The 27,435-nt window shown below is 46.0% G+C and overlaps 1 protein-coding gene and 1 long non-coding RNA gene across 11 annotated transcripts in view; one reads left to right on the top strand and one right to left on the bottom strand.

Moving 5' to 3' along the window:
- The window catches only part of LOC147013106 (uncharacterized), a 12,046-nt gene extending 3,137 nt beyond the window's left edge, over positions 1 to 8,909 (top strand). For 2 of the 9 annotated variants that reach the window (XR_015051199.1, XR_015051198.1), the window contains exons 2-6: positions 6,543 to 6,579; positions 7,023 to 7,144; positions 7,489 to 7,528; positions 7,660 to 8,351; positions 8,563 to 8,909. Coding sequence is in view for 2 of the 9 variants with exons in the window: in XM_085854687.1 (XP_085710813.1) it covers positions 2,684 to 2,746; positions 6,543 to 6,579; positions 7,023 to 7,144; positions 7,489 to 7,528; positions 7,660 to 7,796 (399 nt within the window). In the remaining 7 variants the exon portion in view is untranslated. Of the gene's footprint in view, positions 1 to 2,109; positions 6,580 to 7,022; positions 7,145 to 7,488; positions 7,529 to 7,659; positions 8,352 to 8,562 lie in introns of those variants that run through there. The other 7 variants (XR_015051195.1, XR_015051194.1, XR_015051197.1 and 4 more) reach the window with 7 other exon arrangements.
- On the bottom strand, positions 7,613 to 27,435 carry LOC147013105 (uncharacterized). Of its 2 annotated transcripts, XR_015051201.1 has the most exons (4): positions 27,034 to 27,435; positions 21,598 to 21,752; positions 18,777 to 18,889; positions 7,613 to 8,069 (listed from the first exon to the last, which is right to left on the bottom strand). It is a non-coding gene; the product is annotated as an uncharacterized LOC147013105 (long non-coding RNA). The 2 variants fall into 2 exon arrangements; XR_015051202.1 differs by lacking the exon at positions 21,598 to 21,752 and having other exon boundaries at positions 27,034 to 27,432.

Below are 27,435 nucleotides of genomic sequence, written 5' to 3'. Positions count from 1 at the left end.
ACACAGACACACACACAGACACACACACCTACACACACACACACACACAGACACACACAAACACAGACACACACACTCAGACACACACACAGAGACAGACACACACACACAGACACACACACGCAAATTGGGAAGGGCAGGGTGGCCTCAGCCTCCCGGTATGGACGTCACCTTCCCCAGTTTGGTACCCCTCTCCGGAATGGCCCCGACATTGCTCTCCACAACCGAGGGTCCACGAGCTCCGTCGAGAGCACGCACCAAAGCGTCCAGGATCAAGGAAGGAGCAAGGGCGATGCAGAACACACGGGACCAGGGCAGAAACGTGTGTGACGTCCAGGGCAGAGAGAGCACGACAACCAGGACGAAGATAGCTCGTGGGTGACGACAGACAGAACGAAGCAGACACTGAGCACAGCTTTGTAGTCCCTGGGGCAGGCGGGGCCAATGATATTCAGTCGTTTGGTCCTTTCGACTGTCATCAAAAACGGAGTTCCACAGTTAACATGGGGGAAAAAATCCCCTTCCACCCTCAGGCTCCCGGGACGAAACCCAAACATCCAACAATGTCCGTGGCACAAAGACAGCGAATGGGGCGATCGTTTCAGGGAGGCTGGATCGTGTCCTGGTTCCTTTTCCCGTCATTTTTGGGTGAATGGGGAGCGAAATGCAGGACAGGGCGAGACGGGTTAGGGTAGACATCCATACAGACGAACAGACAAACAACGACTCGGTGGGTTTCAAACAATAAATGGGATTTTGAGAATTTGGGGCACGTTCCAGAGTGCGGGTGTGGGTCACACACATTGAACGACCATGGCAGTAGGACACGCACACCCCATGTGATGACGACAGTCACGGCACACTTCATCACAGGCTGATGGGTCGATTATCACAACGGGTTAAGAGGGGCACAAACGACCCGACCTAACGAGTTTAGTTACATCATAACCCCGATAGGGAAGGCACTATTTTTAACGTTCATTGGGGAAATAACTATTCCAAAGAGTCCACGTGCTTATTATTAAGCATTGAATTATTTTGAATTGAATTATTGTGATTAAGGTGAATTATTTTGTGCTTCCTGCTGTTGTTCCATCCACAGTTCCTCTAATTTTTGTGGTTTCTTCCTGTAAACTTGATCTTTCAAGTGTCCCTATGCAAAAAAAAAAATCGAAAGGAGTGAGATCTGGAGACCTTGGAGGGTATGATGCCAAAGCACTCCCTCTGCGACCTATCCATTGTTCAGGAAATTCATTGTCTAGACACTCCCGCACAGCTGGATGATAATGTGGGGGTGCACCATGTTGTTGAAAATACACCAAAGTATACTGTGATGAAAATTGTGCAGAAGGTTCACGAGATATATATATTTTTTTTTTTTTTTAAAGTATGTATGCATAATTTCGAAACAGCCTGGATATAACTGGAACTCTGGAAGGATCCTCCTTTTCACCTTTCGTGTGCATCATGTGGCTGCTGGTTGTATCGTTGCTCGGTGCACGGCAGTTCCGCTGATGCAGTGCCCCCAATGGGTCAGAGCAGGAATTTGGAATTTGGCCAGGGTGCCGGGAATAGGTCCTCTACTCTTTCCGAAGGACACTGTGGGATGTGTAACGTCCACCAACGAATTCTGGCAGATGAGATGCCCGTGTAACGTGACGTTACCCACATTGATGAAAACACCAGAAAGGCAGTTTTGAGCTGGGTCTGAATTCGAAACCAGACTGGGCAGCTTATCGGAGAGGGTTTGTTATGGATGGGGTTAAGCGTCGAATAAAGGTCACAACTGGGCCATGAAGTAAAGGGTGTCGAGGCCATCTCGCTTGTCACACACGATACCATGGCCGGAATAAATGACATATGAGGCCCCAGGATACAAGTTATAAACAATCCATGTCAAGTCCACAATATCTGAATTTAACGCCAGACAAATCGAACAGACAATGGGATAGATACATCGTTCATGCGGAAAGACTCATTTGAGCACCGAACCAGGAGGCCAAGAAAGTTGAGACGCTCATGATCCCACCCTCTACATTCACGACCAATTGGTCCAAATCATTTGACCTGATCCAATGTTTTTTTTTTGGGTCCATCTCTCTCATGTAGAAACTGCAAGGATGTTCCGTAGACATCTTTGAGAGGCTCGTGAAGCTTATTCACTCTCAGGTATGACGGCATGCAACACTCCAACAGCATTTGACACATTTACTGTTTCAGCAACAGCTCAGAAGTCTTTTATGAGAGAAGGTAAAACTCAAACAGAGAGGAGAGACAAAGAACATAACAGGGAAGTGGGAAAGGTCAGTGAGTCGGCCAGTCAGGGGGAAGATGTGGAATAACTTTGTCTCTCCTGACTCCATATCTCTTCCATCACACACTTCTGTCACACACAGCACAAGAACATTGTCTAGACAGCTCACGATGTGGTGTTTAACACCTTGTGGTCTCCACACATCTTTTGCCATGAACATAAACAATGTCCAAAGTACAATCATCCACCATGTTGGTGTCTCAGTGAGAACATGTGCATCAGGAAGACCTGATAGACAATTTATATGGAGCTCTATGCTTATATCATATTTATTTCCGGGTGGTACTTTCCTCTCGACACTCAAAGACAATTCAGGAAATCCATTTTGCCTGATACAACACGTTTTGTTTGTCTGTGTTTTTCATGAAGAACCCTCAAAATTTAACGGACCGTCTCCTCGAAAGATTCTCCAAATATGTTCCCTTCTTCAAGGTATGATGGTGGCATGGGTGTGTGTTGCATTGGGATTTTCATGTATGTCCGACTTGTGAATGTTTGCAACTGTGATGGAACCCAGGTAGGTTTAATACAGCAAACTTTTCACTTACTTTGTGTGGCTTTATTCAGCCGGAAGAGCATGGGAGTTTATTTTTTGATAATCCTAGCCACCTGGGGTAATTGATTAGGTGAGGGCTGATTGGTTATGCCCTCCAATCGTGGGTGAGAGATTTGATTGGGTGTTGGTATTTACTTGTTACCTGCAATTGCAGCATTGCAATAAAACCAGCGAAAAACCCTTCACTCCGCAAAACACAACAACGCAAAGAAATTTGAAGATCCACTCCATGGGAGTACCTCCTGTGCAGCTGCTCTCCGCAGGGCAGCTCCCCGCATGACGGGATTGGGGCAAAACCTTCGGGATCCCCACTCTTTGGTGATTGGAGGGAAACCACAGGGTAAACTTCCTGGGTCAGATTGCGTTTGTGTGTGTCAGGGTGGTGCTGAGTTGTCGTCCTCCAGACGGCAGCCTCCTTGGGTTAACCAGAGGCAGTCCCTTCAGAAGGGTACCTGGAATGTCCTTTCCTTAAGAGTGCATGATCACCCGCCTCTGTTATCATCTGAGCTCAAGCATTTGAACATCAGTATTGCAGCACTCTCTGAGGTTCAGAGATGTGATAGTGGCGAGATCATGGTGGGTGGTTACACCTACGATTGGTCTGGTGACTGATGGTTCCCATGCGAAGGTGTTGCTGCAGCTGTGTCTAATAAGCTGAATCCAATGATAATTGAGGCAACACCGGTCAACAAGCGCATTATGAGATCAAGGATTTGTCACTCCTTGGGTGTCGTTTTCCCTGGTATATGCCCTGACTGAGGCGAGTTATCTCACCCTGAAGGACGGATTATATGCCATGCTTGAGCCTGTGGTTGATCAGTGTCCCAGGCGAGATACTCTTCCAGTGCTGGGGGGATTTAAATGCATCGACTGTAACTGATAGGGATGGTTATGAGACATGTGTTGGTCCCCATGGGTCTGGAACTGTGAACCAGAAAAGCACTAAGTTCCTTGACTTTGCAAGAAGTCATGGACTTAGGGTGGCTAGTTCATGGGTTCAGCACCCACAAGGTCATCGCTGGACTTATTATTGCAACGCTGGTGGTGTGGCAAAGGAGGTTGACCCTGTGCTCATTGGTGGTCACTTGAGGATGATCCAGTACTGCAGGGTCAACCGGAGTTCTCAGTTCCTCAACACCAACCACAGCATTGTGTAAGCAAGTTTTAAGTTGTCGCTTAAATCCAGGAGAATGGTTCCATCCTAGCCTCGGCTGGATGTTGGCAAGCTCAAAGATGACGGGGTAGTTGAGGAGCATGCGAACAGCCAGAGTGGGGATTTGGGAGCTTTGTGGAATCCTGAAGAGTTGTGGAGTGTCTTCAAGACCACCATCCTTTGATGTTTCCAGTGGATATCATGGAATTCACTGGAGGGCAAATAAGAACTCTGTCTCAAGGGACACTGGATACCATTGACCATAATTGCAGGGCCAGGCTTAATGGCAGAGATGAGCTGTTCAGGGAGTTGAGGTGTAAAACTGTACGTGCTCTGAGAATGGACAAGGAGCATATGTGCGAGAAATCTGTGAGGGGGTAGAGCATCACTTGGAGTCAAGTTATTCTCGTCCTGCTTTCAGGGGAATTAGTGCATTACTTCCCTCCAAGCCCCTCCCTCGGTGGACTGGAGTTAGAGCTGTGAGTGGCAGGCTCTTGACAGAGGAGTCCGAAGTGAAAGCCCGCTGGGCCGGTTTCATTGAGTGGCTGTACCAGGCTGATACACAAGCTGTTGAGTTGGATGTCAGGCATGTTACTATCCCTATTGCTGACCCTTCAATCAACTGTGATCCACTTTCGTTTGTGGAAACACAGGCTGCGGTGAACCGGTTGAAATAGGGTAAAACTACTGGGATTTGTGGCATCCATGCTGAACTTCTCAAGGCTGGTGGAAATGCTGTACTCATGTTGTTGCATGCAGTTCTGTGCTCTGCCTGGAACACAGGCATCATTCCAACACACTGGAAGAGGGGCTTTGTTGTCCCTCTATGGAAAGGGAAGGGTGATCGCCAGGACTGCAACAACTACCGAGGGGTGATGCTGCTCTCAGTGCCAGGCAAGGGCTTTGCTCGGATAATTCTTGAAAGGGTTTTCCACCATCTGCTTGAGCACCAGCGCCCAGAGCCTTTAGGCTTTACACCAAAGTGGTCAACGATTGACCGTATCCTTGCCGTTCGGGTCCTCACCGAATGTAGAGAACAGTTTTGGCAGCGGTTGCTTGTAGCCCATGTTATCTCTGGAAATGGTTCGATTCAGTGAATCGGGATGCCCTCTGGAGGATTCTTGGTCTTTGTGGGGTGCCACCAAAACTCATCAATCTGATCTCTGAAATATACTCTGGTACTGAGAGTGGTGATACCATCTCCAACTTATTTCCAGTTGTTGCTGGAGTTTGTCAAGGGTGTGTGCTGACCCCCACACTTTTCAGCACTTGAATGGACTGGATTCTGGGGTGGAGAGATCAAGCTGTGGTGCATCATTTGGAAATGTCAAGAACTCTGACCTTGATTTTGCCGCTGATGTAGTCATCTTTGCGGAGACCCTGGATATGCTTTTGGAGGCCCCTGAGGTGCTGATTGAGGAGTCAGAGCTGCTGGGATTACAGGTTTCCTGGGTCAAAACTAAGATCCAGGCTTTCAATGACATCTTGGATGCTGCTATCTTGTCTGTTCCTGTTTGTGGTGAGGATGTTGATGTCACGGAGAGATTCACTTACCTTGGCAGTGATGTTCATGTCTCAGCTGGCTGTGAGCCAGAGGTCAACAGCCGTCTGGGTCAAGCTAGGGGAATCATGGATTCATTGGATCATGGGTTGTGGTGCTGTCGGTACCTGTGCAGGATGACGAATGTCCGAGCCTTCAGGTCCTTGGTGCTTCCAGTCTTGCTCTAAAAATGTGAGACTTGGACTCTGAGCAGGGATCTGGACTCTGGTCAGAATTTGTGTCCAAGGAGCAGTTGCTAAGAGAGACAAATGAGATTTGTTACCTGCATCGTCCGTGAGCATCAGCTGCGCCTCTCTGGACATGTGGCTCATTTTCCTGACGCTGATCCTACTCACAAGATTCTCTCAGCGAGAGGACCTCGTGAGTGGAGGAGGTCAATGGGCTGACCGCGTACTTCGTGGTTACAGAAGGTCGATCGGCATCTGAAGGAGATGGGCATAGGCCTGGCATCTGCCTGGGGGATGTCCAGACGGAGGTCCCTGGAGTACCGGTGGAAAGTGGACGCAGCGACGCGCTGCTCCGGTACATGCTCCCGTAAACTGACCTGACCTGCTGCACTGCTAACCACAGCAACAGTGAGCCTACACACATTTAGAAGGCTTTTCTTGACAAATCAGCAGCCCACCCCTTGGCAAAAGGGATCAATCCAGGGACATATTCTTGGCTCCCTGATTATCATCAGTGTGGAGTGGATTCCTCTCGGAGATGAGTTGGTGGACCATCCCGTGATGGTGTGTGTGTGTGTGTGTGTGTGTGTGTGTGTGTGTGTGTGTGTGTGTGTGTGTGTGTGTGTGTGTGTGTGTGTGTGTGTGTGTGTGTGTGTGTGTGTGTGTGTGTGTGTGTGTGTGTGTGTGTGCGCATTCGTGTGTGAGAGAGAGAGAGTTCAATCTTTGACACATCGATCTTTGTGTGAATCTTCATCCTATTTGAGATTATTCTACTTTCTATTCCATTGCAGCCCCAAAATACCCACTGGATACAAAAACTCTACCAACGTAAGTCAGTGTTACTGTTCCTTTTCATTTCCTTCTTTTATTTGCCTTACATGATGACACTGCAGATTTAATTGAACTGACACCACACATCAGTTTTATTCGCTTCAGGTAAATTACCTTTTCTGGTTTTGATGATTTTTAACTTTATCTCCATTTGTGTTGAGTGGAACCAAAGAACCATTTTCTCTGGGTTAATCTGCCGGTGTTCCCATCAAAACCCCTCGCTCATGTTGTTTAGGAAGACAGGTGCCTTAGCAACATGAGTTCAAATTGTTCATTTTTGTTAATTGTCTACCAATGTGATTGTCATTCACATTCAAGTACACAGATATTTATATCAACGTCCTCATCCCCCATTTGATGGATGTATGATCTCCTCCATTATCTTTCGATCAATGTAGTAAGAATAAGCCTTTTAAAACTCTCCTTGCTCTTGTTTAAAGGATTAACATCCTCCTGGAACAAGCACTTCAGCCGCCGTGCTGCCACTCGACACTGGTACAACGAAATGTCGAATTGCAGAATCTTCATTAGATTTGTTGGGTGCCTCACCCTCATCACCAAGGTATGCAAGTGATATGAGCTCATGGGATATCGTTAACAATCTTGTTGGGAGACCAATCCAGAGTTGATTTGGGGATGAAAAAGTCCAAGTGATAAAATGCAGTCCCAAACAAAATTCCATTTAAGGTTGAACAAGTGATGCTCAACAGCAAGAAGTCCTATGCTCAAGGATCCATCGATTCTTGGCAGAGGACTCGCCATGGGGTTGTGCTTATGCTCAGTCCAGCTTGAGAAATGTCAGTTTTCAAATTCAAAAATATATCCGAAAACAACAACCCAACAAAAATATCCCAACACACAAGGTCCTCTTCTCATGTGTATTGTTTGCTGCTCTTTGTGCTACAGATCATCAATGGCTTCCGGAGTCAACATTTCAAAAAGTGCTGTAAGTGAAAGCTTCTGGAATTGAGATCAGATTCATTGCACTAAAGTACACCAATAATAAAATAAATTGAAATTAATTTAATGGATTGTATGTAACTCCATCTGGTAATGATTTTGTTAACTCTTTCACAGACAAGAAGAAAAACTCCATGAAAAGCTCCCCAAATGGAAAATCTTGTCTCACAAGAAAGAAACCTCAGGGGGAGGTGAATCTTGACAAAACTATGATTTTCTCCCAAAACAGTGATGTCACTGAGAAAAAAAATTGAAATTCAATGACAAAACAACTGTTGTGACGTTTGACAGGGCACAAAAGCCAAAAAAGGTGAAGTATGCATTAAGAGAGTTCGGGGAATTGAATGAGGGGCCCCTGGAGAAGAAACGTCTCGAACGTTTCAAAAAGAAGGGTGCTCGCAAGAAACATCGCCACAAGAGGAGACATGATGAACAAAATGTAGCTGATCACAGTTCAGATGCAAGAGAGAATGTGGAGGCTTGTTCTTCTGTGCCAAGTGGGTGTGAACTCATCGTTTGCCAGAAAACTGTGGGAAAGCAGGAATGTATTGAGTACATTATAAACGAAGGGGAGGAACGCATACTAATTACACGAGAAATGATATATCAGCATACGAAGTACCTTGTGAGGAGAGACGATAGACTCCTCAATGAAGAATAACTGGATGGGGCCAGATAAACAATAATGTTCAACAGAATGTCAAGGGGGCGATGAAAACGATCTGAAGCCACTGGGCTGCATCTCCATCACATCACTCACCAATCATCCGATCAACCCACTCAAATGAAACCATCCTATCGGTTGGAATGTAAGTTGCCAAGATTCTTGCCTTACATTACAGATTATTACAAACTTTGTCTATGTGACTCTCAATGTCACTCATGAAGGAAACTACAGACATTAACCATTTCTGTTCGCTGCATGACTTCATGACAATACAAATAAATTTACACTCCAACTTTGTCTTTAACTTTTTTTTCTCCTTCCCTTTCACTGCTGCTCCATTTTGAATGACCAAGACCCAGCACACGAGTTCTTCAAGGACCCAGAATACGAGTTCGACCTTGATAACCCAGCATACGAGTTCTTCCTTGGAGCTGTAGGAGCAATTCCAGCCACCTCAAGACCGAAAAACCTGGAGTTCAATACAAGCTGTTCATTCAATAAAATAGACAATCTTGAGCACAAGAGAAAGGCCCCAGCTTGCAATGACGTTGCAAGCCGAAGACTCAACTCAACAGAGAATATTAATGTATTCATGCAGTCTCACCACGGTGTGTCAAAACAACAGATAGAACTTTGTGGATTTTAAAATTGCAACATAGAAGGATAATTGGTCTGTTACGGAGCTTGCTTATAACCTAGGGAGGGGGTGTGTGGGGGTGGGGGTGGGGGGGGGAGATGGTCATTTCTTGCTGCTGACTCAGATGGTCATCAGACAGATAAGGTTTTACAAGGTTGTTTACAACTACAGAGGAATGTGTTTATTCTGCCTTCTCTTTTTTTCCAGCATACATTTATTAAATTCTTTCTCAAAGCACGAAACTAAAGCTATTTGGCATTTTTACCCTATTATAAATTCAATTAGTAATCCAGTTTCGACAGAGCAGAGATGTCAACAAGTCACCTGAGCCAAGTTTCAAGAAAGTATCAAGTGCTTGAGGGAAAGTGTCAACTCGAGTCTTTTGTCAAGTGTCACATCATAGTGTCATTTTCATCAACCTTGGTTAAGAGTAACTGCAGTGGCATCGTGGTAAAACATTACATGGGTAAAACATTGCAAATGTCAGTTGAGGCAGCGAGGCAGCCAAACTTCCAGGCAAAGCGATTGAGGTGTCTGCAGGCTGCAAGGCCCATGGCATGCAGGGTACGGGGAGTGTGTGGGAGGGGGTAGCCCTCTCTCTCTCTCTGGCTGTCCCATCCTTGCTACACACCTTCCAAATACAGTACAGCACTCTCCTCTCACACCTCTATCTCCTTCTCCTTCTCCCTTTCTCTCTCTCTTCCCCCCCACCCCCTTCCCTCCCAGAGTGTATTGGACGTGCGGTGAAGCATCGCTCTCCTCCAACACCTCTCTCTCTCCTCACACCCCTCCCTCCTCACACTCCCTCCATCCTGGAGTGCATTGCGACATGTGGTGGTGCATTGATATCTTTCCACAATCCAAGCTTTCCTGTCCCCCATGCCTCCCTACTTTATTTTGAAGGTAGATGGCTCCTACAAAAGGAAGGAAAGGTACAAGCTGCGAACTCAACAAAAAAAACGACGTGTGAAACGTCAATCGATTGTCCATACTACCTGGTTCGGTAGGACACAGTTCAATCCTTTGAAACCTTTGCTGCCCCTGTGTGAAGCGGGCCTATCGCCATCAAATACAAAACACACAGGAAATGGCACTCTGTGTTGAGGTGTGGCAGTGATGGTCATGCTTAACCCTCGACCAGTCAAAGACCCCAGGGTGTTAAACACAGCAAGATAAGCTTTGGTCCTATCTGCCCTATCTCTCTCTGTGTTTCCTCCCACCCGCCCCTCTCTTCGCCCCCCTCTCTTCGCCCCCACCCCCCAACCTCTCTCCCTCTGTCTGTCTGTCTGTGTCTCTCTCTCTCTCTCTCTCTCTCTCTCTCTCTCTCTCTCTCTCTCTCTCTCTCTCTCTCTCTCTCTCTCTCTCTCTCTCTCTCTCTCTCTCTCTCTCCCTCTCTCACTATTTCCATACATAAATACAAGACAAGACATCATTAAGAGGTTGGAGATATCGATAATATTATGACGTCCACGGGACTTGAACAGTCCCGCTAACGTAGAATGAGCCGAAACGATGGAGGCGGTTTATTTCTACAACCCAAAGATGGCGGTTCTAATCGCTCAACCGCAAACGGGACGAGGAAGGTGGCACGAGTCGCTTTTCACTGAGTTGATAACGTTTATTTCTCTAACCAGAAATAACAAGACTCGGCAAGAGGAGGGATCCGGGGCGATTCGACGGGATGGTGGTGTGGGTTCGGGCGTGGGGAAAACACAGACAATTCCAATGAATATACAAATCTCAAACCCTCTAAGGTGCCAGGTGCGCACACACACACACACACACACACACACACACACACACACACACACACACACACACACACACACACACACAAAACGTAGCTGGTCCTGGTGGTCAGGCTGGCCCGTGGTGTGGACGCAACAGTCCCTGGATTGACGCCGGATGAGCTGGCGTTGCGCTCGTCAGGGGAAGGAGACACCGTGATACTGTCGACCTCCTGGTGTCGGCCCAAGTCCGCTCACAGCCGCCAGGGAACCAGTTCTGGCACCAAGTTGCGAGCAGGAGAGGGAGGCAGGTCCACCCGCCGTTCGACCCCGTACTCCGAGCCAGCAGAACCCCAGAGCCAACCGAGCTGAGGCACGAGGCACAGGAAGGCCTCGAGACACGATGAAAACCAGGATCGAATCAGCGCAACAACACAGCATGCTCCCAGCACAACAGCCTCCACCAGAAGAGTTTTTCTGTCCCGATCTTCTTCCTCTTCCTTTTCGACCCCGAACAGAACCTTTTTATCCTCCCGTCCTCGTCACTTCCAATCGAGCCGTTTTATTGGCCCTGCGCCGTCACCTTCCGCCAATCGTGATCACGGGGCGGAGCCATCCGCAGCACTGTCCTGTGACGTCACGGCAAGCCTCCAGGGAATACTTAAAGGGGTTTACGCAGACACACTTACCCTATCCCGTATCCCTATCTAATTACGTGACAATTATCATTTCCCCCTTGAAGAAATGGACATTTACTAGACAACTTATCACCACTGAATTGCTACTTATTACATTGAGATCCTGGTACACTCGAACAGCATGGCATACCTAATAAAACATCCTAATTACCCTTTGAATGCATACCCCCCTCAAACGTAACACTGCCCCCTCCGCTGGTACCGCAGCTCCTGCAAGGTATATCACAGGCGCTACCGTACCAGCCTTAACACTTACTGACTCACACCTAATTAACCTAACGAAATAAAGTAGGAGGGGCAATGGGCAGCGAGTCGCAGCTAACTTACCTATCCTGCTTAATTTACTACCCCCTTATGGCCTTATCCTCACCTAAACAATCATTCATTTTTTTTATTTTTATTTTTTATTTTATCACTCGAAAGCACTGAGCAAAGTTGCACTCCATCCTCTGGATCATCGCTCTTGCCCAACACTCTTCCAGTGATCTGGGGAGGGGAAACAAAAGGTTCCACAAAAAAAAAAACACAACACTTATACTTTACATTCCTACTCTAAGCCTTAACGACACTATTCACGGGATATTTACACTTGACCACGTCCCCCCAGTGGATGCTAATAGACCCAGCGTTACCTGGGGAGCCAATTTTCAAATTTGCTTGCCCCAAAATTATGCGGACCTCATGTCCTTGCTGCACATGTCAAGTTGTGCGGGATCGAGTGGGACTCACACATCTTCACAACACTCACACCATGGTCATCATCACATTTCTAGGTCATGATCCCCATTTTAATGATGCAGGCTGAATCCCATCATGGCCGTGGGGTGGGTTACCACAAGATGATGGGGGCATCTCAGGTGCAACCATACCCACAGGTAAGCTTTAGTCCAACCCGGACATTTCTCCGCCCCGCTCCCTTTGATTCCCACCCCCCCCCCCCTGGTAGCCATCAGCTCTCATCCCGTACAACACACTGGAAGGGGTCTCACTGGCTCCTCTGGCCTTCCTGGGTCGCCAAGGTCCTACCCGCCTTGGTCGCCCAACCAGACCCTCTCCCAGTTGTCTCCAGACACTGTCACCATTAGCCACCAGGGGTGAATCTCCTTGAAGGGGGTCGCAATTCCCGCTCACCGTGAGCTTCAGCAAACCATGCAGACAAGCACATCATCCCCACCCACAAAACCCACATGACTCCCCCACCCCATCGGCCTTACATGTGACACCTGCATTTCTAACACTTCACCGACCATGACCTTCCCTGTTACCACACCATGTCCAATAAAAAACAATGTGTGCACCATACATTTCACTTCTTAACTTGAAGCAACTCACACAGCACTTCTCCTCACCCGATCCACGCACCAGCCATTGGACAGCCACTCGTGCCCGCTTTGTTACCAATTACCCATTGTCCCTATTGTCACTCTAAAACCCAGCAGCACTTACAAACCCATGCCAATTTTTCCACAATTCACTTTTTTCACCAAAGGAGGGCACTTCGCCACAATCTCAGCAGCCGAGCATGGCCGTATATGCTCAGCCCAATCTAGTCTCCCCGACCCCCGACAGTGATCTCCGGACCCGACCTATGAAAGGGCATCTCGGATAGACCTGGTGGTTCAGCAGGAGGATTCACCCTCTCCGAGTCTAAAAGTCTATTGGAGGGTCCCTCCCTCGCCGGGTACCGGCAATATCGTTGCATGTGTCCTCTTCGCCCGCACCGGAAACAACTCCCCATAAAAGGCCCCCGTGGGTATCGGTGTAATGTTTCTTCCGGTTCCGGACCCCCTCGGCCATAATCGAATTGCTCTATTGGCTGGGCTGGACCCCGCCGCTTTGGCGCACTAACTACTGGATTACCCCTTATCAAACTTGACAGTTTCTGGCAAATTTCCTGAAACATTTGGGTAATGCCAATTTCTCCCAGCCCCCCTCCCTGATCCTGGATCTCCGCCTGTCGGATCGTCACCGATGGCCTCTCGGGCACCCGACCCGGCCGACTCCACGAGGCCAGCCTGGCCACGCACTCGGTGTACGGTGGGTGGATCCTGTAGCTCCACTAGCGCTCGGACCTCAGGGTCAGGAAGAGCAGCTAAAAATTTCTCTAGTGCCAGTCTGTCCCATGCCTCCACTGTAAGGTCCCTATACGCGATCCTGACTGATTGGTAAATGTCCTGTGCCAGCTCCTGCACTGTCTCACCCGGCTTTAATCTGTGGTGCTGGAGCTGGGCCCGCACCAGATCACATTTCGCTGCGAACCCAAACCGACGGCTCAACGCCTCGCAAATGTGGGAGCTGGTCAACATCCCCTCCGCGATCACGTTTAACACATCTGCGGCTGGTCCCCGCAACGTTGCCACCAAATTCCCTATACGTTCCCGCTCATTCCACCCGTTTAGTCGGGAAATGCACTCAAATTGCGTCAGAAAAGCTTCAAGGCTCCCTGACCCGACAAAATTTACCAGGGGGATCACTTTTACGGTGGCGCGCTTCTCAGTTTCTCCCTTGTCCGAATCCAGCCCAGGGATCAAACACCCTTGTGGCTGCGTATCCAGTTTCGGAGCCCACTGTGGCCAAAGATGTTTTGTGGTGAGGGTCTCATGGGTCAATTTTGCCTCCTGTTCCAAACGTTATATGGACCGATTCACCTCTTCCCGCAGGATCTTCTGGGCCCGCACAACCTCCTCCAAAGCTCCGTCGCGAGTTTGTAGCTGCTCCTCAACCAACCCGGACACTCTACTTACAAAAGACGGCTCTACCAGGCCTTTATCCAAGACTTCATCTTAGCTCATAATTTTATCTTGTTCGTCCAAACGAGCCTCCAATCCTTTTACCTCCTCCGCCAAATTCATCCCTTGCTTCCTCAGCTCTCCCCACTCTTCTATCTGCAGCTGCATACGAGCATCCACACAGGCACGATGACGTTCCAGGCTTTCCTCCACTTTATCAACCCGAATGTTCGTTGCATCAATTTTATCTACCAATTTCTTTGGCATATTTTCCCCCTCCAATGTAATTTCTACCTTTGTTTCCTCCAATCTATCCTCGAATTTACTTTGTATTTCCCCCAATTGAACATCCACACACTCCTGCATCTCAGTTTTCATTTTCTCCATCTTTTCCCCCAATTCATCCCTCATTAAATCAATCCGTGCACGCATCTGTTCCCCCATTACCCCCAATTGATCTGTCATTTCTGCCCTCTGTGTCACGAATTGATTTGCCATTTCTGCCCCCTGTGCCGTCATTGCACTCATTAAACGTTCCAACATTGTCCAGATCGACATCGCGCCGGTTTCCAGTGCTGCCGGCCCCGTTACGGGCGATGAAGCACGGTCCATGCTTGGAATGGGGGAGGTTCCAACCTTACCCCCGTCTCTCCCTTCTTCCCCCGACTCGCTGCCATACACGTGGCCTTCCTCCTCAAACATCTGCACATCCGACATAGTGCAGAAGTCCCGTTTGCCGCCAATTAATTTTAATTTGAAAAATCCCGCCAAAATTTTCCCGCGCTCGCGCGCTTTTCTGCAGTAATTTTATATTCCAATTTGTGGCGAGATTTTAATCCTGGTATATTCTCCCGATACCAAATATAATTTAGAGGGGTTCGAACATCCAACACCCTGACACCAATGTGACGTCCACGGGACTTGAACAGTCCCGCTAACGTAGAATGAACCGAAACGATGGAGGCGGTTTATTTCTATAACCCAAAGATGGCGGTTCTAATCGCTCAACCGCAAACGGGACTAGGAAGGTGGCACGAGTCGCTTTTCACTGAGTTGATAACGTTTATTTCTCTAACCAGAAATAACAAGACTCGGCAAGAGGAGGGATCCAGGGCGATTCGACGGGATGGTGGTGTTGGTTCGGGCGTGGGGAAAACACAGACAATTCCAATGAATATACAAATCTCAAACCTTCTAAGGCGCCAGGTACACACACACACACACACACACACACACACACACACACACACACACACACACACACACACACACACACACACACACACACACACACACACACAACGTAGCTGGTCCTGGTGGTCAGGCTGGCCCGTGGTGTGGACGCAACAGTCCCTGGATTGGCGCCGGACGAGCTGGCGTTGCGCTCGTCAGGGGCAGGAGACACCGTGATACTGTCGACCTCCTGGTGTCGGCCCAAGTCCGCTCACAGCCGCCAGGGAACCAGTTCTGGCGCCAAGTTGCGAGCAGGAGAGGGAGGCAGGTCCGGCCGCCGTTCGACCCCGTACTCCGAGCCAGCAGAACCCCAGAGCCAACCGAGCTGAGGGACGAGGCACAGGAAGGCCTCGAGACACGATGAAAACCAGGATCGAATCAGCACAACAACACAACACGCTCCCAGCACAACAGCCTCCACCAGAACAGTTTTTCTGTCCCGATCTTCTTCCTCTTCCTTTTCGACCCCGAACAGAACCTTTTTATCCTCCCGTCCTATTCACTTCCAATCGAGCCGTTTTATTGGCCCTGCGCCGTCGCCTTCCGCCAATCGTGATCACGGGGCGGAGCCATCCGCAGCACTGTCCTGTGACGTCACGGCAAGCCTCCAGGGAATACTTAAAGGGGTTTACGCAGACACACTTACCCTATCCGTATCCCTATCTAATTACGTGACAATTATCATTTCCCCCTTGAAGAAATGGACATTTACTAGACAACTTATCACCACTGAATTGCTACTTATTACATTGAGATCCTGGTAAACTCGAACAGCATGGCATACCTGATTAAACATCCTAATTACCCTTTGAATGCATACCCCCCCTCAAACGTAACAATATTGTAAGAAATGAAATATATCTCACCTGTGATTGAATATTTCTGTGATAGTGACCAGAAACCATTTGAAAATCAAAAAATTAATGGTTGGCAAGTTTACCAGCTCCACTCACAACGATATGTCGTCATTGAATTTTTACAGTGAATTCCCGTTTCTACCAATAATACACACTCCAAAAAATTTCTCATTTCAGGTGAGACATGTACGATGAAATTAATCAAACATCTACGATCAATTTACGATCAAAAATCAAATCATGATGTTAACTTGGTTCTTTTCAACTATACTTTGCCTGTGTATTTGAGGTGTTTATTTGGTGAAGTTAGCTAAGATGGCAACCTTTTTCAAACTCTCTTTTCACCCTTGGGAGTTAAATCTTGAGATGAGCAGTAAAATTACCTTTAAATCGATGTATGGGTTGTGTTTGTAGTATGTTCAGTTTTTGATAATAATTAGAGCATTAGATAGGTCATGTGACTCCTCCTTTACCGATTTTACCGAACATGGTAATGTCTTAATTGACAGATATTTTTCATATTTGATACCATATTTGATGATCGGAGTTTACCACCTCACCACATATATATCGGAATCCGGGTTGAAATCTGAAAGAAAATGGGCTGTTTCTGAAGCATTTTATATCTGGATATTCCCTTGCTGAGATGGTGGCAGGTGGCAGCTCGGGTGTTTATATTTTATGAAATATGAGAAAAAGACTGTTTTAAACCCCTATTTAAGTGCACCGTGGTAAATAATGTGATCCTGTAAAGTTTTGTGGCGATTAACCTGAGGAGCTCAGAGGAGTGGGGTCACAAACAAGACAAGCCAGGAGGCGGACATGGGTAGTCGCCTACCCAATAGAACCTGACACGATGGGCCCATTCGATGGGGAAATCACCTGAGGATTAAGCACAAGAAAATTAATGATTCTAGCTTCAAGGGTTGATGCTGGAGATTGTTTTTTAATTAAAATACCCCCACATTTTGAGGTTTTTCGGCCGTTGCTAGGCAACGGAGGGGTCCATAGCAACGGTTCTTTCTCACACATAACTAGGACATACCATGAACCTACCATACCAGTTTCATGTATATCTGACTCATAGTCTCTGAGATATAATGAACTTCGTTTTTTATTGTTTTCGAGCAGGGTTCATTCAAATTCTATCTTCTCCGACAGTTTTCATAGGATCCGGCTGGAAATTTTTGACAATATGCCTGAATCTACTGCCCACAGTCGCTCATGGTCTGATTTTCAAAAAAAATGATTTTTTAATGATTTTTCAAAAATTTCAGTCCGTTGCTAGGAAACGGTGGTGTCCATAGCAACGCTTCTCATTTTCACACAACTAGGTCATGGTATGAACCTACCAACCAAGTTTCATCAAAATCGCCATTGCATTAACGGAGCACTGGGCTGAACAGAGGGACAGACAGACAGACAAGCCGGTAGGCGGACATGGGTAGTCGCCTACCCAATAGAACCTGACCCGATGGGCCCGTTCGATGGGGAATAACCTGAGGATTAAGCACAAGAAAATTCATGATTCTAGCTTCAAGGGTTAATGCTGCAGATTGTTTTTTCGTTAAAATACCCCCACATTTAGAGTTTTTTCGGCCGTTGCTAGGCAACGGAAGGATTCAAAACAACGGTTCTTTCTCACACATAACTAGGACATACCATGAACCTACCATACCAGTTTCATGTATATCTGACTCAGTCTCTGAGATATAACAAACTTCATTTTTTTTATTGTTTTCGACCAGGGTTCATTCAAAGTCTATCTTCTCTGACTGTTTTCATAGGATCCGGCTGGAAATTTTTGACAATATGGCTGAATGTACTGCCCACAGTCACTCGTGACCCGATTTTTGATTTTCGAAAAAATAATTTTTTTATGATTTTTCAAAACTTTCAAAGTCCCGTTGCTCGGCAACGGTGGTGTCCATAGCAACGGTTCTCATTTGCACACAACTAGGTCATGGTATGAACCTACCAACCAAGTTTCATCGAAATCGCGAGTGTATTAACTGAAATCGCCATTTTATATACTGATAATAAGGGTAGAACAAATCTCAATAAAAACACTTTTGGAATTTTTTTTTTCTCGACTAGATCGACTACCCAACAGAGAGACAGACAAACATATCGACGGAAATATTGATAATTAGGGTAGAACAAATTTAAAAAATGTTTTTTTTGAAAAAAAATGTTTTTTGACTGGATCGACTACCCAAAAAAGAACAATCAGAGATTGCAGACCTTTGCCAGGACTTGTTTTGTGTGGTGTTTGTGTAGTTTGGTGTGGTGTAATTTGTGTGGTGTTTCTGTACTGGTATGTTTGTTAATGAATGAGACATAATTAGAACTGCCACTTTATAACTGCTGGCAGTGATGACCAGGTACCAAGACGTCCCGCTTTGATCGGACACCTGACACTGACTCATGACGCTTTTTATTATTATTCAATTGAATTCAGAATGGGATTAAAATAAATTCAATTCAAATCAAATGGAAGACCAAATAGGTACAGTCCTGCATTGGAGTAATCACAAGGAACCCGAACAAGCAAATAAATGAAGTCATCAGGAGGAACCTGGATAGGATTCGCATTTCACCTGCTACTCCTCTCCTGTCAAACCCATTCAGGCACAGCCAAGTGAACCTTATTCAAAATATAAATAAATAAATAAACCAATCTCACCCGCAGGGTGACCCGTATCTTGCCAAAATGTGACCACGTGTGACTTCTTTAAGGTCACACTGAGGTGAACACAGCTGCTATCCACCAGGAGCGACTCCTTGAGGAATATCTGCCTACGAGAGATTCCGATGAGAATCGTTCTACAGAGTAACCATGAAAAATATGCGTTTGCCTTATAACGTCACCAAATGAGGTCATAATGTCTCAAGCTTGACATATCTCGAAAGCACTCATCGAGGTGTTCAATTTGAGGTACTACACGATATGGTTCCTAAAACTTGAAAATTTGACCTTGGGGTCAAATATGTTTGACCTAAGGCGCTAACCATGAAGGTCAAGGCCAATCGCCACCAAAAATTAATCAGCTGAGCGCCAGACCATGAACTATATTCCCATGAAGTTTGAAGACGATCCGATCAAAATTACTCAAAAAATAAGGGTTTCGTTGACTCCCCTGATTTGCGACAAAGCGACCTTGACCTTTGACCTTGACCTTCAAAATTTTATGCACTGAAAAGGACCTCTATAGGCCTCTGATATGCGAAGTTACAAAAATTTCCAATGATAACTGTGCTCTGCAGAATTTTTTATACGTGATTACAGACAAAAAAAAAAACATACAAGCTGACGAACATATCTTGCAAAAACTTCGTTTTGGCAAGATAATAAAAAAATACCCCACATCAAAAAATTAAATGACTGGCTGCCAGACCATGTGTCTGATCAAGTTGAAATTTAAAACATGTATCCCCCTTCACTACGAGATCACAGTTGTGAAGTTTCACATCAATTGATTCAGCGGTCCCAGAGAAAACATTATTTAATATTTTCTTAAATCCAATATGTCTGCCAAACCGTGTGACATAGATTATTCCTAAACCTTGTGCATGCATGCCTTGGTGAACATTTGTGTGGAGTTTCCCCTCAATCTCTCCAGTTGTTCTGGAGAAGAAGTTTTTACTTACGAAATCTAAAGATTTCGTAAGTATATTGATGACTTCCGTCCTCTGTTTGTGTGTTTCTGTGTTTGTTTGTGTGTGTTTGTGTGTTTGTTTGTAGGCACGATAACTCGAGAATGGAAGAAGCTACCAATGTCAAATTGAACCACGTGATTCAGGAGGGTGATGGCTAGCGCTGATTAGATTTTGGTCAAAATCGGTCAAAGGTCAACGTCACAGTGAGGTCAAACATAATTCCATAAATTCCTGTGGAGAAATGGAGTATTTTTGCTTCGGTCGACGTTAGGAGTTCGTTTTAACTTCGATTTTAATTTTGTCTTCAGTTTTTGTGATCGCTTAGGACGCTTAACACTCAGTTGTCGAAATTCTGGTAAAAATCAGATGTTTTGGAGACGTTTTAAGATTGTATAAAAAATATTTCACTCGCCGCGTCACGGCTCGTCACGTGGTGCAGCGCGCTCGAGCAGACGCGTCGTTGAGTCACGTAAAGGTTTTCCGTGTGCGCGCTGATGGTGTTTTCGATAAAGATGGTGTTTAAAAGTCTTTTTTTTTATCCCAATAAAGGTTATCGTCGCATGCCTGACTCGCTAAGCCGTCGGATTATGTAAAGATTGTTGGTGGATGGCCGAATATTACGGTTTTGTGACTTTGATAAAATAATATTAAATAATTGCGTGGAGAAATGGAGATTTTTGCTTCGGTCGACGTTACGAGTTCGTTTTAACTCGGATTGCAATTCTGTTTTCACTTTTGGTAATGGCTAAGTATGCTTAACACTCGGTTGTCGAAATTCTGGTAAAAAAAATCAGATGTTCTGGAGACGTTTTTAGATTGTATAAAAAATATTTCACTCGCCGCGTCACGGCTCGTCATGTGGTGCAGCGCGCTCGAGCAGACGAGTCGTTGAGTCACGTAAAGGTTTTGAGTGTGCGCGCTGACGGTGTTTTCGATAAAAATGGTGTTTGAAAGTCATTTTTTATCCCAATAAAGGTTATCGCCGCATGCCTGACTCGCTAAGCCATCGGATTATGCAAAGATTGTTGGTGGATGGCCGAATATTACGGTTTTGTGACTTTGATAAAATAATATTAAATAATTGCGTGGAGAAATGGAGATTTTTGCTTCGGTCGACGTTACGATTTTTGATGGTTTGGTGCAGAATCATCGGAGAAACTTCTGGTTTGCGTCGCTACCTTCTCTCAAGACAGCTTTTATGAGACAAGGTCAGAGGTCAAGTTGACGATTTTGTAAGTACCAGTCTATGACTGCTTGTTTATATGTTTCAGGGCAACGATATCGCACTATGGCATGATATTTCAAAAATGTATTGGGCCCGATATGTTTTTGTGGATCAGGCATTTTGTGGTGGAGTTACGCACTCTTCCGAGTGCCCTTCTCGTATGTATATATATATATATATATATATATATATATATATATATATATATATATATATATATATATATATATATATATATATATAGATGTCGAAGTGAAGGGGGGGGGGGGTTATATTAGAAGACCGTACAAAAGGTTAAACAAAACGATATCCTGAAAAATAAAATTGCACATTTTCAGCGGATGAGACACCTTCTGAGGCACCAACCGTACAGCACCGCAGGGACAACAGACATAAACATATGCCTGTCTTATCGATGTTCCCTTGAGACATATGTCTGTGGGGTGTGGGGGAAGGTTTGTGTGTGTGAGGGGTGCGCGGGGGGGAGGATTGTGTGTGTGAGGTGTGGGGGAAGGTTTTAGAGGGTGGGGTGAGGGGGAAGCATTGAGAGGGTGGGGTGAAGAGGGATGCAGAAAGGAAGGACATGAAGCTTTGAGGGGGTGGGGTGTTGGTGGATGCTTACTCTGATTCCAAATTCCCAACTTTGACAAACGGAGATAAAGGTCATGGGATGGGAGACAAGATCACTTGTTGAAGACACGAAGAAACCCGGCACTGTATGTGTGAGGGGAGGTTTGTTGGACCAAGTGCCGAGCCGACAAACAGCTCTAAAATAATCTGTGAAGACGAGAAATAATGGTGGAGGAGGAAAACATATGCATCATTTATGAAGGAGATACAATGGACGAAATGCATTTGTAAATGCTTTTAAAGGAAGAAGCATTAATATTTAGTGTGGATTATGGAGTTTGTGCGTTTGTACGTTATTCTTTCACGGCTGAACAGTAGCACCTGGTGTCCCCAAATTTTGAATGCAGGTACTTCAGAATTTGGGAAAGATTTTACGCTAACACATGTTGGCCTTGACCTCTTTGAGGCTACCGAAGACTGCTATAAAGTGCATCTTGGGATGTGGTTTCAAGCAGTTTCAGTAGCGAATGCTTCTTGTTGGCTGGGGGGGGGGGAGTTATTCGGGCATCTATCAAATACCTATTTTGTTACCTCCACCACCAACGGTGGACGGAGGTTATGGTTTCAGCTCTGTTTGTCAATCGCCTAAAAGTCGCATTTTTACTCCTATCTTCACGAATCTTAACTACCTGGTAAAGATAGTGACAAGCTGGAAGTCTATTGTTTTTTTGAGGTCAATAGGTCAAAGGTCAAGGTCACATAAATCATCAATTTCAAGAAATATATATATATATATATATATATATATATATATATATATATATATATATATATATATATTGTTGAGGACACGGGTACCGAGACACCAGATTGTCGCTCAGGGGATTAATCCCTGGTTGTCCTTGGAAGAGCCGGACCTGGGGCCACAGCTCACAATTAACGTTGCAGTACATTGGGTTGTTTTAAATCACAAACGCCACCCAGTTAACCACAAATTCCAGTGTCCACCATCTAATTATGCCATTTTACTAAGGGTCACGTGACTACCTGAGTGGGGAGCGCGCCCTCGGCAAATCAGCAATGTTATCTGATTAGATTTTAATTAGGGCGGCCAAGCATTTTAACCGCTGGTGCGTGCCGACTGTTTTTGGTAAAACCTGTGGTAATTACCTCCCAGTCTATCTCGGTTCGGACAATGCTCGACCAATGGAAGGAAACGACAAACACGGACAGGTTGGAAATCGACAAATTATTTATTTATAATAAAATAAATAAGTAAAAAGAACTTTTTATTTTCGAGGTAAATAAATGAATTAATTTCAAAGCAAAATCAATCAAAATGCCAGGAAAGAGACAAAGAGCAGATGCTTATCGGGGGGGGGGGGGGTTGACTTACTTTCAGCTAAACACAGACAAGGGTACCCAACAGATCATTCGGGGGGGGGGGGGAAGAATCGTCTCGCTCACCAGAGTAGTCATCCGTGAAGTGAAAACGTCCTGAAATGTGTGCGTGCATGTCACGTCCATTGCCAGCACCCAGCCTTGCCGTGCACCCTCTCGCGAACAGCCTTGAATGCTAGCCAACGTCTGGGAGGGCACTGAGATCGTCTGTCACGGGTTTAGACCCTGGTGCTGTGACACGGGCAGTTCCTCACACCTCACAAAACTGGTGACGTCCAGTGACCTACACGGTCGGTCGGTGACTGACCCACACCTCACACGTTGGTGACCGACCCGTGCCTCACTCGTCGGCGCTGCTCACACCCACACGCGCACCACATGTTCGCTTGCTCAAGCACTGGGAAGGACAAATTGTCTCGTTGTTGACGGTCAGACACCCACACGCGCATCACACACTCGCTTGCTCACTTGCGGGCTTGCACGCTTCCTCCTCTTTTACCTCTCTGGCTTTCCTTCTCTTTCTTCTCTCTGCCTCCTCTTACTTCTCTCACCTCTTTTCCTCTCACTTTTCTCGCCATTTTCTTCTCACTTTTCTCTCTCTTTTCCTCTCACTTCTCTCTCCTCAAAAAGGACCTCCAATTCGTTTTATATCGGCGGCCATCTCGGTGGGCGCAGAGTCCGCCCCAAGCTCACCCCGCCCCACCTGCGCATGGTTACCATGACGACCCGTACGCTCTCAAAAAAGGCCAGCATCGGCGCTCGCGAAAGAAGTACATGCATAAACGTTTCTGAGGAAAAATAAGGGCGCGCATCAGAGCTCGCTAAAAAAAATGTGTGTAAATGTGCTGAGGAAAAAGAAGAGCGGGCGTCAGAGCTCGCGAAAGAAATGTGTGTAAACGTGCTGAGGAAAAATAAGGGCAGGCATCAGAGCTCGCGAAAGAAATGCCGAGGAAAAATAAGTACGGGCATCAGAGCTCGCGAAAGAAATGCTGAGGAAAAATAAGTACGGGCGTCAAAACTCGCGAAAGAAATGCTGAGGAAAAATAAGGGCGGGCATCAGAGCTCGCAAAAGAAATGTGTGTGAACGTGTCTGTCGTAAAGAAAAAAGCTTCCCATAAGAGAGGGGATCTATTCTTTACCCTTATCAACGCATCACATTTAATATCCCATTAGACATGGGGATGGGGCTAATCTGAACATGCATTTAAGGGAATAACTGTCTGAGGACCTGGATGTGTGGATCCATTCATTGGACCTGATTCTGAAATCCGAAACAATATATACAGCAACATTCTTTGACGAGCTCCGACGCCCGCTTTTTTGAGAGCGCACGGGTCATCATGGTAACCGTGTGCCAGTGGGGCAGGGTGAGCTTGGGGTGGACTGACCGGCGGAGACGGCCCAGAGATATAAAAAGGAGCGAGAGGTAGGTTCTGGGAGAAAAAGCGTGAGGAGAGAAAAACGTGAGAAGAGAAAAACGTGAGGAGAGAAAAGTGTGAGGAGAGAAAAGTATGAGGAGAGAAAAGCGTGAGGAGAGAAAAGCATGAGGAGAGAAAAGCGTGAGGAGAAAAAGCGAAAGAGGAAAAAGATCAAGTGAAAGGAGAGAGGAAAAAGCAAAACAAAAGCCAACAACGAGACAATTTGTCCTTCCCAGTGCTTGGGCAAGCGAGCGTGTGGTGCGCGTGTGGGTGTGAGCAGCACCGCCAACAAGTGAGGCACGGGTCTGTCACCAACAACACCAGGGTCTAAATCCATGACGGACGATCTCCGCGCCCTCCAGACTCCGACTGGCGTTCAAGGCGAGACGATTATTCCCCCCCCCCCCCTGAATGATCTGTTGGGTACCCATGTCTCTGTTTAGCTGTAAGTAAGTCGACCCCCAATAAGCATCTGCTCTTTGATTTCCTGGCATTTTGACTGATTTTGCTTTGAAATTAATTCTTTATTTACCTCAGAAAATAAAAAGTTATTTTTATTCATTTATTTTATTATTAATGAATTATTTTACGATTTCCAAACTGTCCGTGTTTGTCCTTTCCTTCCATTAGTCTAGCATTGCTCGAACTGAGATAGACTGGGAGGTAATTACCACAGATTTGACCAAAAACAGTCGGCACGCACCAGCGGTTAAAACGCTCAGCCGCCCTAATTAAAATCGAATCGAGATAACATTGGTGCTTTGCCGAGGGCGCGCTACCTGCTCAGGTAACCACGTGACCTCTAGTTAAACAGAATAATTAGACGGTGGACACTGGAACTCGTGACTGACTGGGTGGCGTTCGTGGTTCTAAAACAACCCACCGTACCGCAACGTTAATTGTGAGCGGTGGCCCCAGGTCCGGCTCTACCGAGGACAACCGGGGACTAATCCCCCTGATAGACAAGCTGATGTCTCGGTACCCGTGGCCGCAACAATATATTGTGATGGATGACACCTCTGGATAACACTCCAATGCAAATATATGTTACGTGTGTGACATCAGGCGTGAAGCTTTAAACTTTTGACAGCGCGGCGACATCGCGCTGTTATATAATTGGCTATTCTGTCTATGTCTTCCGTCACACTTGTGGGCGGAGATTGCCGGGAGAATTGTGGGCGGGGTTAATGCGGAAGAGCGATGTTTTTTGTGTTGAATAGTTTTCTGTGTGACGCCGGAAGTTGATTTTCTGAGCAGGAAGTGATAATCTTCCTGTTCCGTTAGTTGTTGATGCGCAGCGTTGTAACTCTCATTAACCTCCGCCATCGAAGATGGACGGAGGTTACTGTTTTCACCCCTGTCTGTTTGTTTGTTTGTTTGTGAACAGTATTACGGAAAAACTCCTGGACGGATTTCGACGAAACTTGGTGGGGGGATTAGGTATGATCCAAGGATCATGCCATTAGAGTTTGGACTGTCCAAAATCCACTATGGCCGCTATGGCGGCCATTTTGAAAAAATATTTGAATTTTTGTTTTTGCATTTCTACATGTTTTAAGTGATTTCCAACCCCCCCAAAAAAAATTTGTTAGAGAAAAAAAAACATTTTGCACCTTTTTTTTCAAAAAAAAATTCTATTTTTTTTTGGGCATTTCTACATGTGCGTCGATCAAGTTTAGTTTATTCAATCGTGGTTCAGTAGAGTCTGATCCGTTTTGACCTACAATGAATAGGATATCAGGTTCACTTAAGTGGCCCAGCAGTATTGGCGGCGGAGGTTTTGCACTCTACCGAGTGCTCCCCCTCTAGTTCTTCATTGTTTTTCACCAGAAGTGTTTTTAAAACGTTTTGTGGAGGTGATTTCTTCATCTTTTTTGGTGACAGAAGTGGTTATTCTTCATTGTTTTTCACCAGAAGTGTTTTTAAAACGTCTTGTGGAGGTGATTTCTTCATCTTTTTTTGGTGACAGAAGTGGTTATTACAGCGCCGCGACATCGCGCTGTTATATAATTGGCTATTCTGTCCTGTGTCTTCTGTCACAATTATGGCCGTGTACGTCCTTTTGATCTGAGGGCTATAAATATAAATTTGTCCAACGTCACAACTCTTCCCATCATGCATGCTAATTCACCGTGTCTACATTTACATTTTATAACTGCAAAATTGTTTCATCATTCTTAACCTAGACATTTACTGCCCCCAGCCACACGATATCGAAGTATCGCTTCTTGTTCATCCTTATCTCCACCAGGAGAGACTGCATACCTCCGCCAGGCTAAATAGCTTACGTTTTGTATCCCACTGAGAGGCCGCATCTGCTGACCTGAACCAAAATCGAATCGCCTTGATCTTGTCAACTAACCAACTCATCCACCAAGTTTTTCCATAACTCGTCCACAACTTTTTGAGATATCGTGTTACACATCGTTTTTGGTCCAGTCTCTCAATGGTGATGAATCACTTGAAAACTAAAAAAAAAATTCGTGTCTAAAACGAGATCAGGATCTTCACCAAAAGCAGATCAATTCTTCCTTGTCACACACCCAACCTGTACACCAAGTTTCGTCCGAATCCGTCCTTAACTTTTTGAGATATCCTGCTCACAGACAGGCAGACAGACAGACAAACAAACAAACAGAGCCAGAGGTGAAAACATCACGTCCGTCTACCTTCGCTGGCCGAGGTAATAAGCTCGTTGTTCACCACTCATCGGGAAAATTCCCAACGTCACTGTTGTTGGGCGAAGCTCAATAGAAACACATTGATGTTTCTTAACAACGAGAACAAGTCAAATTCCGATTGTGGTCTATGACGAACACTGCACCCTTTCCAGCGGTGTGACGTAGGCAGCAGTTTCCGTCAGAGCCGCTACTGTCAGAATATATCCGCCCAAAAAAATAGTCCCAACCCGATGCCAGACGTTTAATTCCATGACGAGTTAAATTAATTCCTCTTTTTTAAAACTTTGTGCTTCAAAGGCGTGATACAAAATCATGTAAATGCAGCTGGATGTGACCGGTCGCGTTTGCCGTCATCGATCACAGTCGGTCTTGGTCCTCCGTAAGCCTTGG

Source organism: Eptatretus burgeri, chromosome 14 (assembly GCF_056783735.1).
Source record: "Eptatretus burgeri isolate ZD-2024b chromosome 14, Ebu_testis_v1, whole genome shotgun sequence".
Classification (NCBI taxonomy): Eukaryota; Metazoa; Chordata; class Myxini; order Myxiniformes; family Myxinidae; genus Eptatretus; species Eptatretus burgeri.
This window is presented reverse-complemented; position numbering and strand designations above follow the sequence as displayed.